The 12,677-nt window shown below is 40.9% G+C and overlaps 1 protein-coding gene across 21 annotated transcripts in view; it reads right to left on the bottom strand.

Annotated features, from left to right (window-relative positions):
• ptprsa (protein tyrosine phosphatase receptor type Sa) overlaps positions 1–12,677 on the bottom strand; it is a 248,176-nt gene that overhangs the window by 48,315 nt on the left and 187,184 nt on the right. For 10 of the 21 annotated variants that reach the window (XM_036007429.1, XM_036007432.1, XM_036007431.1 and 7 more), the window contains 4 exons: positions 6,521–6,841; positions 4,357–4,550; positions 2,693–2,719; positions 1,440–1,557 (listed from right to left, as the gene is read on the bottom strand). The exons of 6 other annotated variants lie outside the window; for them this stretch is intronic. In XM_036007429.1, coding sequence (XP_035863322.1) covers positions 1,440–1,557; positions 2,693–2,719; positions 4,357–4,550; positions 6,521–6,841 — 660 coding nt within the window. The remainder of the gene's footprint in view (positions 1–1,439; positions 1,558–2,692; positions 2,720–4,356; positions 4,551–6,520; positions 6,842–12,677) is intronic. 5 more of the 21 variants (XM_036007434.1, XM_036007438.1, XM_036007443.1 and 2 more) reach the window with 1 other exon arrangement.

Below are 12,677 nucleotides of genomic sequence, written 5' to 3'. Positions count from 1 at the left end.
GACTGTTTTTTGTAATTATATGTTCCTGCTGTTTGTCAGCTCAGAGATGCTCTGAAGCTGTCCACTGAGGTTGAGGTTGTTCTAGAGGGGAAAAAAACTCAGACATTATAAAAGGATGCGGCCATATTTCTGAAAAGTAAGCCATTTTTAAAGAGAACACACAAAAAAATCCCTTTTGTTCCCTGCCTGATACAGACCTCAGGAAAATCCATGGTATTTCAGAATTCCCAAACCAATGGGAACCCTGCTATTCACTAGGCCATCCTAACATCCCTCAGAACAAGAAGGACAACCTCTTCACCTCCAAAAAAGGGTGCTGAGGCTTGTATTCTCCCCACCTCTCACCCTTCCCCTTTTTCCATTTATCTTGGCCCCCTGGCATAAACCATTTCTTTACACTTCAATAATAAAAAGGAGAGGCTTTCCCTCTGAGGGCCAGACAGAGTACGCTAGACTGGCATATCAGTCAGCCGGCACTGACAGGAGGATGAAGAGTGACAGCACTCACTCAAGCCCCTTTGACAGCGTCGCACTCCCTGACACCTGTAACACACACACCTGTCAGGATCTGGGAAATTTGCCTATGTTTGTGTGTGTGTTGGGTTGTGGGTCTATTGTTGTGCTTTGTTTCATGAGTGTGCCACAGTATAGGTCGGCTTATACTGTATGTGTGGGATCAGTAGTGGGGACAGCAATTGCTCATGAGTATGTGTGAGTGACTAGGTAAGTATGCAGGCGTGTGTGTGTATACAAGTATGTATGCAGTTGTGTACATATTGGCTCTCTGAAGCCTCCCAAAGCCGACTGGCACAGATGCTCTTACAAAAGGACACTCCTATCTTGGCTTGATGCCTTAAATTCTCTCAAGGCAGGCTTTCACACTTTCACAGCCAGTCTCACAGGTTTAGATCATGTTCATGGCAACTAAGCTACAAGCTTCCATACAGGCTCAAGCGGTCCAGTTAAACTGGTGTGCCTACCGGTGGTAACAAGGGAAAAAAACTGAAGAAGACAAGGCTTTGTACTGTGCAGGCAATAGCCTCCAGCATTTTATCCTTAAAGCTCAAATCAACAGCCCAACAGGGGTTTTCAAGCTGTCATAATCTGTCTGAAAAATCTACCACGTACCTCATACCATCTCCTTGATCTCTAAAAATCTGTGGATAGTCTTCTGAACATGATTCAAATGATAAATGCTGCCCTGGTAGAATCAAACATCAACTTAACTGACTGAACTGTTCTTGAATCCAGATATACCTCAGATTAATTTATTTAGAAAAAAAGATCAAAATTCAGTTGTTGAAAAAATGAAAGATGAGGAACCCCTGAGCAAGGTACCCTTCAGCCTCCGGCTGAAAAATAATACGCTACTTTTATTGCTGCCTGAACAAAGGTTCTGTAAACAAACAAACAAACAAACACATAAATGATGTACTGACCTGCCCCTTTGGTCACCACCAGTTTGGGTTTGCTCCGGGCTCCATCCCCCTTGGTGGTGTATGCTGCCACAGTAATGGAGTAAGTGGTGTCTGGCTTGAGTCCTCCAATGACCATTTCCTATGGGACACAGGGAAGAGACAGGAACAGGAAAATGTCAGAATTTGACCTCCCTTCATACAGTTTAAACTGCCTTATGTAGAATGTTAATCTATGTGAAGTGTTTCCTGATGCTCTATTTATTTTCACAAGGCATGCATTAAATGTAATGTTGCCCCCATGTAATGGGAGACCATTCCATTAAGTAAATCCTCAGAGTAGCCAAGGTGGAGGAGGGAGATTAGGTATGTAAGTGGAAAGTAACCCCCCTCGTTCCAATCAGCAACTTAACTTTGTGATAAATGCATGATGAATACATCCTGCCCATCCACGGGCAGTTTTTAACCTCAGCTATTAAGTTTCCTTGAGTCCTCTTCAAAGAGAGGCTTCCGATCAATTCTAATGAATCTTTCAAGGGAGCAGGTTTGAACGAATGCAGAATGAGGTTTTTAACAGTCTGGTTGGCAGAGGGATGGGAGAGGTCAATAAAGGTAAATGAGCAATAAGTACTGTCTTGTACTTCAGATGCTGTTAACGTAATGCAGATGGACTAGGGTTTCAAATCTGGTTCAAAATAATGGTGTTTTAAAAAAAATCTGCAGTTCTGAACGATAATCAAGAGTGTGATGAGGATTTTGTTTGTAGGTGTCAAGGGTCATACATGGAAGTTATGTAAACTACATTCTTTTCAATAAAAGAGATACAAAAAAATGTGTGAACTCAGGGCAGCACAGTAATTCTAAGGCACCACACAGAAAATTAAATAATATGGTTTAAACACGCACACAAAAAAAGAAAAAATACACACCACCAGAGCACAAGACAAAACATACTGTATCCACACACACACAGCATGACACAAGTAGCATTAGCATTCCAGACACAGTGGGCAGTGGATGTTGCATCAGCCATCATTTTGTAGAAGCTAGCTGGCAATTAAAGTTTGTCCTTTTTTCCTTAGCGGCATATAGAGATAGTGTGTAGGTTGGCTGGCCAGAGAGCTAAGGTGAAACCTCTGAGCCACTTTGTTATCCATACGTATTAAATAAAGATTGAAGAGGGTTGTGAAAACCGTGAATCCAACCAGGTTGATGCAATACCCACTGTTTATACCCTTTCAGCTACACAAAGCACTCAGGCGAAACTTCATACTCACGTATTCAGCTGTATCGTCCGTTTCCCACTAACCCCCCCCCCCGCCAAAGAGGAGAGCACAGGAGAGAGAGCAATATTTTTTTAAAGAAAGAGAGAGAAAAGAAAGGGAAAAAATAGGATTGTGAGAGACGGGGGAATTAGAGGTCTGGGAGCAGAGGGTTGGTATCAGAAATAGTTCACTGGTTTTGTGGGGTCAGGAGAGAGAGAAGCTGTTTGAAACTATGTCATGAGGAGAGTTGTATAGGTCTGCCTGGAGATGTTGAACCATGTAACTGTGCAGCCAATAATAAGCTACCTCAGTGTTACTGTAAACCATTGATATATACAGCCAGTATTGACGTTAAGATACAGCTTTATTGATGAGCTCACTTTTAAATATACTAACACATATATTACCTTGCACTGCAGCTGGATTCTCATGATATCACGAGATCACGCGAGAATTGTGGGATCACATATCACGCGAAAATCAATCTTGTCAGGCTTCAAGTAATGCGTTTGAGTCTGAACTACCAGCTTACCGAATCAATCAGCATGCGGTGAGAGCTACTGGCAGCAGCATGCATGTTTATGTTTAGGTGTGTGTGTGTGTGTGTGTGACGGCCACGACTGTTCATTTAAAACAATGGCGGATGTGATAGACAGATGATCTAATCACTGCCAGGTATTTTTTTTTAAGTTTCCAATGATGGCTTCTCAGATGGTTCTGTGTAACAAACCATCTGGCGCATCAAGATATTTTTGCCAGGCATTCTTTGTTGATTATTGGGTGCATGCATTGCTTGGATCTTATAATTTAAGTTATTTAAGCTGATGCTACTCTTGGAGTCGTGGTCAGCTAAATGCCGAAAATGTCAACGTAATGCTGGTGGCGTTTGGCCAATATGGAAAAAATAGATTTTCATTCATTCATTCATTCCCAAAATATGTAGAATTGCATACAGCTTTTCTTTTCTGTGTTGTTTACCCTATTGCTTTAAGGGCTATAATTTCCATTTGGATGATTGCTACTGTCTCATTTTGGCAGGATTCCTCCAACACGAAAAAGGTCCATTACACAGAGCTCCAATTCTAGCTGTCAGTGGAGGCTGATTTTTGGTGAAATGTTTCATGCAGTCTTTGTGTTTGATACAAGCACACAAACAGACAATTCATGGCATATGTTGCCATAAAGCAGGGGTCTAGACATTCTTAATAAAAGCCATGGAGGCAGAAGAGGGAGGACAAGAGGAGTGAAGCTGTGATTACAGTTCTTGTTGTGGGCTGAGGGGAAAATAATATTACAGCAATATGAAATGAAATCCAAGAGGGAACAGCACCCATATCGCTTCTCATACTCCAGCAATATTTGCAAAGCCACAACAGTGAGGATGAAGTACACAATTTGCAGTCTGTGTGAGAAAAAAAGTTGGGCAAAGTTTCTTTGAAATGTCCACTGAGGTTTTAATCATTGCGTCAGTTTAACTGTGGTGTTTTAATCTGCTTAATTGGTAACGTTTCTTTGTATCACGATTGACAAATATATTCAAAGGCAGACCTGGGCATATTTGCAATTTAATGTGAGCAAAAGCTGCATTGATGCATGGTATAAGCATGCTTTGAAGTGGAATTTAAAATAGTTTGACATAACTGACTTGTACTAAGGAAACTGAGAGATGATCATACCTGGGCATCGGCCAGCATGACGTCTTTGATGAGGGGCAGGCCCCTTGACTCGCCGTTTTCCACACGTACATAGTGGACCTGGTAGCCACGGATCTGACCGTGCTGCTTGCCCGGCATCAGGGAGCGCCACATCACCTTTAGTGCTGTGGAGTTTAGGACCTCCACCTCCACTCGCCTGGGAGGAGCCCCAGGAACTGTAGGTCACAAAACAAAAAGCCAAATCAGAATAATTTTGTTATATTTATTGCTGGCAAAAATTGCTGGTTTTGATTCACTATTTTCAGATATTAGTGGGAAAGTGAAAAGTAGATGTCCTGATTCAACGAGTGCAATAAACAAACAATACTGTGTCTCAGCGAAATTGCTCCACATCCTTCACACTATTAATAAGGGCAATGCAGGATGAAAGATACACATAAAACTGTGTCATGGCATTAATAAACCCCTGACACACATGCACACACAGTATCTATTGAACATACCAACAACTAGCAAGAATGATAACTAATAATAATAAAAACAACACACACTGCCAGTCCACATCAGTCTTCCTGCAGTAGCATATCCCCCAACACACACACACACACACACACACACACACACACACACACACACACACAACTTTCTCCTGTCTCCTCCACCTTTTCAATATGTGTCTGCTGTGTCTGTCTGCCATCAGCAGAAAGCTCTCAGTCATAATGACAGGCCTTTATGGAAGGCCTTGATTCTAGGCCTTTCGGTGTGCCATGGCCTGGCCCTTTCTGAGATGGATGTGCCATTAATAGAACTTTTGCACTCACACTGCTTCCATTTGCTCATCCACAAACACTTCAAGTCCCCTTCTTCCCCCCTAAATCACAACCCCATTTCCTCCCCATCTTCCCCAGGATCATGCACCACTCTTGTTTATTACCAAAATATTTTTTTACCTTTTAGCCCCGACTGTTTTTTTTTTGTTGTTGTTTTTTTTACCTGGCACTTCTCTTTAACACGTTATTATTGTAATGACACCAGAAAATCTGTTATAGCTATCGTCAGTGCGCTGTTTGCCCTGCAAATCCTGATACTGGTGTCTTTTAAAACAGGAATGTTGAATTTAAGCTTGTCTCTACTGTTTCTCTACACTCGTTGTATATCAGTGTCAGAAAAATGCTTAAAACGCTGTGGTAATGGTTGTGAAATGGATAGTGGAGAATAGAAGTCAATGTCAGCCATCCGTCAATGATTCAGATGTGCTGTGACTTGGCCCACATCTTTACTTGTCAGTTTACATATTTTATTGTTCAACTGGTTTTCTCCTTTGTCATTTATTTTCTGCTATGCAACTTAGCTGCATCACTTTCTCTTTTAATGTTGAGATGTTTTTGCAAGCATCTTGGCTTTTCTGGCTTTTCTTTGCACAATCTATATGTTTTGTGCCTGGTGTACAGGAAAGTGTATGAAATGGCCAGCTGTGCAGAGAACCAAAAATATGTTCATTGGCTTACAGTATGTATTTGTTTATCAATCTGTTAACATTGTCTTCATCCTCAACTACATTTTTAAGAAAGGAGATTTGAGTTGCAACCTTATTGGACACAGACCTGCTGCATTAACCTCCAACCTACTGTTGCCACCGTAAATGCACAGAACGATACGGCCTTGCCGTGTACAGCACTCATAAATGCTTATGACTCTCAGCTGAGCAATGGGATACTGTTAAAAGCCTACCAATAGAGGCAAGGTACGGGATGTGGCAGCTATTATGAATTACATTTAGTCAGTTATGTTTTAATGGCAATACACTTGATTTCCCAAGTGTGCTATCTCTTCTAAGTCTTTTCCTCTGGTTTACACAGCTGTATGTAGTCCTGTTACTTATGGACAACAATGCTGTTATGCTTCTGAAAACAATTCTACCAATACTAAATCTATTGTATTTGGAAAAGTATTTTGACATCTGACTGAGGTCTAGAATTGATAACAATTTCTAATGGACGCTTGTAAGATGGACACATACTCCACCTGCATGTATGCAATGATTCTCACACACACACACACACACACACACACACACACACACACACAGAAGTAAACAGCCAAGGGCACACTCACCATCTAACTAACAAACAATACCTTCATTTCTACATTGATTTTAGCCTCTACAGATTAGAGATTCAAGTACCGTCTTCGTCTGTGCGGCAGATCAGGGGCTCGCTTTCAGGGCCTGGTCCGATCACAGTGGATGCGGACACACTGATGCGGTACTGGGTCCATTTCTCCAATCGCTGCAGCAGCACCTGCTCTTCAGTGGCAGGGACTGTAGGCTCCTCCATGGGCTCCCCGTCGTCACTGCCGCCTTCTGATGGGCCCACCACCTGGTAGCGCACCCTATAGCCCGCCAGGACACCGTTCTGACTCTTCAAAGGCGGGGGGCGCCAACTTACCAGCAGGGTGGTGGAGCTGGTGCTGCTGCACTTAATGTCTTGAGGGGGGGCGGAGGGCTCTGGTGAGGTGGAAAGGACAGGAAGGAAGGGGCGAGGACGAGGAGGACGGGGAAGGGGGGGAAGGTAGGGGTAAAAAACAAAAAAATAAAAAGATGGGGGAGATAAAGAAAATGATAAAATGGATAAAAAAAACAAACAATAAGAGTAATTCAAACCAAAAGTTGCAAAACAAAAACGGAGGCAAAATATGTTTAAAATAAAAATACAATCATCAAGCAAATGTCAACATAAGAGGCATAAATGAACAATGGTACAAGCTTGTGTAATAATGAATCAAGATGGCTATCCTAGTGAGATACCTGGGGACAAGCACTGGACACGCAGACATATTTGGTTCTGTCATGTTTTTCGGCATTAAGAGAAAAGCTTCACCGTGTTGAATTAATGCTCGAGCATTTTTGTATTACTGCTACTGAAGAAATAGACCTAGCAGAGTCTAACTTTTTCATGAACAATTAGTTGGATTTACCACAAAAATGAGACATCCTATTGCAACACTATCATGATCTCCAGCCCTTCTTACAACAGAACCCATTTGTTTGTCCTGCAATGTATTACAATACAGGAGGTGGGACACTTTCTGGCTTATGTCATCCTTGTTAAAGCCTGTACTCAAGATTCTGAATGTTTCACAGTGCAGTGCCAGATGGGCAAGGATGAACACATCCATTGTGCGTTTTATATTTGGGCACAAAGCTGACACTTAAGTCCTTAACAACTGAAAACTAGCAACCAGGTAAGTCGTGAGCACTAAAAAAATAAATAACTTTCCCCCTCAGGGTCTCTGCAATTTTGCAACCACTAAGCCACTCAACCATCCACATGCGGATTAATGTCATGGACAGTCCATAAAGCCAGAATGAAAATAAGATAAATATGTTTAGTGTTAATGTGCATTGTTAGTCCAATTGATTATGACTTCTGGCAGCCATTGTCATGTAAATTTCACCTTGAATAAGCATGATTAAACAATCCATTAAAAAGCATTTGTAATTTTTGTACCAGAAATTTCAGCCAAATTATCATAAGATAAAACAAGCTATTTCTTTCCTATGTGTAAGCTAGCAGAGAGGTAGTCTCTTTTTAAATTTGTAACAGTATAAAAGCTTTCCAACACGGTGGCTTTTATTTGTGTCTGAAGTATTCTTCCAAAACATATTAAAACCTACACATCTGTGAACTTTCTAAATCAAATTCAATGCCTCTCGCTTCTAATCTGTGCCAAGCTCTTACACAGCTTGTGCTTGTCCAGAGAGTGTGCTCTGTGCAGAGCGCGATAAAATGTTTCACTTCTCATCCAGTTTGGTATTATATGGATAAAAAGACATGTATGAAATTATTTTTTATCCAAGGTTTCCTCTATCCCCCTGGTTTTGTGTGAGAATATATTCCCTCCATCTTGGTGTGACAAACCCAGTTCATTATTACATTTTTGTCTGTTATGTAAGGAAAAAAATGCACAATAATAAAAAATAAAATGAAATACCACCAGAAGAAAAAGGCATTCCACACACAGCAACTCAGGAAAATAACTCAAATGAAACCCATGGAAACAAGCAGCATGTTCTCATTCCAAAACAAAGACTGAAGAAATAAATTATGAACTGAAGGAGGGTACTGGGAAATGAATTTCTCTGTAACCCAGGTGACTCAAAAAAAAAGAACCACAACAGTTAAGGTTTAAAATGACAACTCATGACAAAAAGTGGAAAAACAAGATACTCAGCATAAACAAAAAATGAGAACATTTAACTTCTAAAAAAACAACAAAGAAAAAGAAATCACAAGCATTGTTTGCATTATACGTACCTGACTCCCACAAATACTAAATTGTTAAGACTTTCTTACCGTCAGCACCTGACTACAGAGCGTGCTTACTCTATAGTCAGTGAACTGCAACACTTTCCCTCTCAAAAAGCATGCCAGAAATGTTGACATCAATCCCCATTTTCGAATCAGTAAATAACACCTTTAATTTTGACTCATTGAGAGTTAGTTTTGGACCCATTTTGGGGTTATTGGGAGGGAGAGAGTTGGCTCTGTGCTGTAGCCAGGGCTGTTTAATACTCATGTATCTTTGGGCAGGAGGATCCACAAGACTGTGAGAGGGGAAGACATAGGGGGGGGGGACTCGCTCCCAAGATATTCTGTTCTTCTTCACTTGGCCATGTACATAGACAACCATTCCAGTTAAAAATGTGTTCAAATAAATCCCATTTCATAGCCCTGTGCCTATGTATCTTTGTCAAGCTTACTGCCATTTTGAGAATGACAAGACACAAGAATAGAGGAAGCAAGATGGAAAGCTTGCATTTCTGAATTCATAAAAGTTTAATGATAGTGTTCTGTCACTTTGGGTAGAACAGCTTTAAAAAAAAACAACAAAAAAAAAAAACGAACTGAATGTTCCAGCACACAACAAATAGTGCAGGACCTCAGCCACAGTTCCCAAACCCTTCTCTGTGTCCAATGGGCTTATTTACTTACGGTCTTACTGGATTTAGAGCCTTTCAGCTTCTTTCCTCTGCTCATATTGTATTTGAAAACTCTCCACGTCAAGAATGATTGCTCAGTTTTCAATCTTTGTGGTGCGGAAAAGGCTGTGAATCTGACAGGGGCCAGGCTATCACAGTGCACAGGCATCCTCATGCCTGATAACGGTTTAAGACTGGCTGGGGCGCAGCTTTTATAAAGTGCATATCCCATGAAGGCCAGTGGTAGGATTATGGATAGAAGAACTATACAAGCACAAAAGAAGAAGCTCAGCTAATGCTTCACTTGAGGCTCTTTTGAAGCTTCCCTGAAAGAGTTTCCTAACTGCTATTTGACAAATAATTAGTCATGTCTGCATTCATATCCTTCTCTTTGACTTTTTAGTCTCGTAGAGCTCTGGGTGTAAAGTCTATAATGTCAAGTGCTGGTGGCATACCTAATTATTATGAATAAATGAATAAAAGTGCATTTAGTGCAGCATCCTCAGTGGATATAAATTACACACATTGCTAACAGTTTAGCTACACAGGACATTATTCAATGTCTGTTGTCAACTCTTAAAATGACACAGATTGCCAATGCTTTTGCTATCAGAGTATAAGCACATGTCTGCATTTGAATTGTATTTTCATTAGAATCCTTGAATGACAGGATGTTCATATTTGTAGATCATTATGGAATTAATCCACCCGATGCCAAATGGCTGTGCTGTGGCTCACACAAATATTCCAATATATCTAAAAACCTCGTGCAATTACAGTAAGTGGGGGGCTAAACTGCTTGTTTGGATAAATACAGAGGATTTAGAATCTGCCACTTTAATTTGAGAGATAGCACTTGACTGGCTACTGGCAGGTTCTAGGTATAATCTAAATGTGTAACAAAGCCTGACAATCCAGGGGCCTGGCTCATAGTTAATCGCAAAGCATGAAATGAATTATGACGCTATGAAATGGGATTCTTATCTGCCACTCTGGGGCCCTGCAATGCTCTAACACCCATTCCCAGGGTCCATCGTAGGTCCTGTTAGCATGCCTTGCAACTGGGTAACAGCTAGAAGAATACTGGGAGCCCTCCCAGCTCTCAAGTTGTGGACCCACTCCGCCCACGTCTGAAAGGTCTCACAAAAATGGCCTCTCAATGTGATCTGACTATAGCAGCATACCCCAAGAGGCCTTGCTTCTAAATGAGGGCTACTGGTGTCAGTAACATCTTGTGAATTTATTTGAGCCTGCTGTAATATTGACCAAGAAAAGCCAATGAAACGATTGTGGTGCTCTTTGATTTGAGGAGTAATTTGGCATCACTCACGATGGAGCAAATAAGGACTGAGATCCATGAGAATTTTTTTGCAGTGGCTCTTCACGAGTTCTTGACAGAGTAGTCCCCATGACAATAGCCCCTGGTAATGCTGCTCCGACTGAGCACAAACTTCAACAATCTGCGAACATTTTTTTACCACAGATAACGGACAATAAAGCAAACAGGGAAATCATATTGCCTGTCTTGATTTTACTTAGTGGAAAAGGGTTTCAGTCTGCCAGACATGTACTGGGTTCAAATCCAGGTTGCAATGGTTCTGTGGGGCTGTGAGTAGAACATGGCACTAACAATCGCAAAAGTCAATGAACAATATTTATTATACTATTGTAAATGTATATTAATATAAGTTGAATGCAGTCATTGCTTTTTTTTTACTGCAGTGTATTTCATTTTTTGTCTTTTATTCTATCTGATCCTTCCTTAACATGCCATTAATCTTTGAGCTTAGAGATTATTTTACTGTACTGTATATATGGGGCACATTTAATAGTGCATCACCCATAGCGATCGTACTGTGGACTCTGGAGCCTGGCTTGTGCCACTTTATTGCCCTTAAACTTGAGACCATTGTGTTTCTGTTCACTTGTGTGTTCATGTGTGGCCTACTGTATGTATGCTTGTTTATACAATATGATTTCTTTCAGGTGTTTTTTTTCCAAAAGGCTGTAACAGTGCATTGTAAAGACATGTAATTTAGGCTCTTCACTGACTTGGATGCATAGAGATGCTACTATTTCTGACCTGTATGAGAAGCCAAACAGCAGACATGTCTGTTTAATGTTTAACCGTGTCATGTAAAAAAAGACTGCTTACTCTATGCTTCCAATGATCTTGTTGTTTAAGAAAAACACTGCAAAAAAAGCCCCAACAAGAAAAACAACAGTTAATTGAATTATTGTGTAGAGGTCTTTGAGAAAGGTTACGGCAGACTGAATCCCTAAACCTTGTAATCACTTACCTCAAAGGGTCCAAATGATTAAGCTATTTATTGTGTTGTGGAAAATATTTTGCTTTGTCTGACTTTAGTCTTTGAATTTTCTGACCTCGGCAGTGAAAAACCAAAGGATGTATCTCACACTTGCTTGAGCAGGGACTCCATAGAAACCATAGAGTGTAGAATGGATAGAAAAGGTAAAGATGGCTGTTAACCTTACCAAAGAGTATTTGATAATCATGTCATGGAAATGAGAACTTATATGTATTAAGTTGATTACTACTGAACATAAATTGAAATTAACTTCCAGGACAGTAGTATCAAATTTCTGTGGTGGGCAGGCACATTGTATCAACGAACAGTTGTCCTTTCTATCCACTGTAATTGTATGGATGAGGCAGTTGAAAGGAAGAGCCCCTTGTCTCGAGCAGAGACTTGAGAAAAGCCATCAGTTGGCCTTATTCTCCCCCGTATTTGCTCAACGGGCAAGGGTATGTCAGTGCTGTCTGCTCTGCCTGCTGCGCTGTAGTTGTTTGTGGTCACAGAAAAATGAACATAGCAGCAAGCTACTGTTTGGAGTGATGTCAAACCAATATTCTTTTGTATAACCCAGAAAGTAATAGAAAATAATAAATAAATACAAGATCTAACTCAAAACTTTTTTTCAAAAGACTTAACTTAAAAGGAAGAGGACACAAAGTGAGCAAGGAGATGTCAAGCCATTCCAAGGAGAGCTTTTGTTCCATTGCACAGGGGAACAAGTGGCAAAGAGAGAAACACAGCTGGAATAGGGTGATGTAAGAGGAAGAGAGGAGTGTATCGAATCCAATCAGCTTGCGGTTTACCGTTCAAGAACAAATGCAAGAACAGAGGTGAGGTAATCACAAACACACATCGACAGGTGAGATGGGCACACTCGAGAGACGCCAAGACAGAAATGGGGCTGAATGAACATAAAGTATTGTCATGCCTGGACTGATCAAAGATCAACGGTGCAGTGATAGGTTCTAAACAGCACCCCCAATGGGCAGGAGTGAATGTTGCATGCAACTGGCGCTCTCCTCAGGGACTCTGCACTGTGAAGC

Source organism: Sander lucioperca, chromosome 11 (assembly GCF_008315115.2).
Source record: "Sander lucioperca isolate FBNREF2018 chromosome 11, SLUC_FBN_1.2, whole genome shotgun sequence".
Classification (NCBI taxonomy): domain Eukaryota; kingdom Metazoa; phylum Chordata; class Actinopteri; order Perciformes; family Percidae; genus Sander; species Sander lucioperca.
This window is presented reverse-complemented; position numbering and strand designations above follow the sequence as displayed.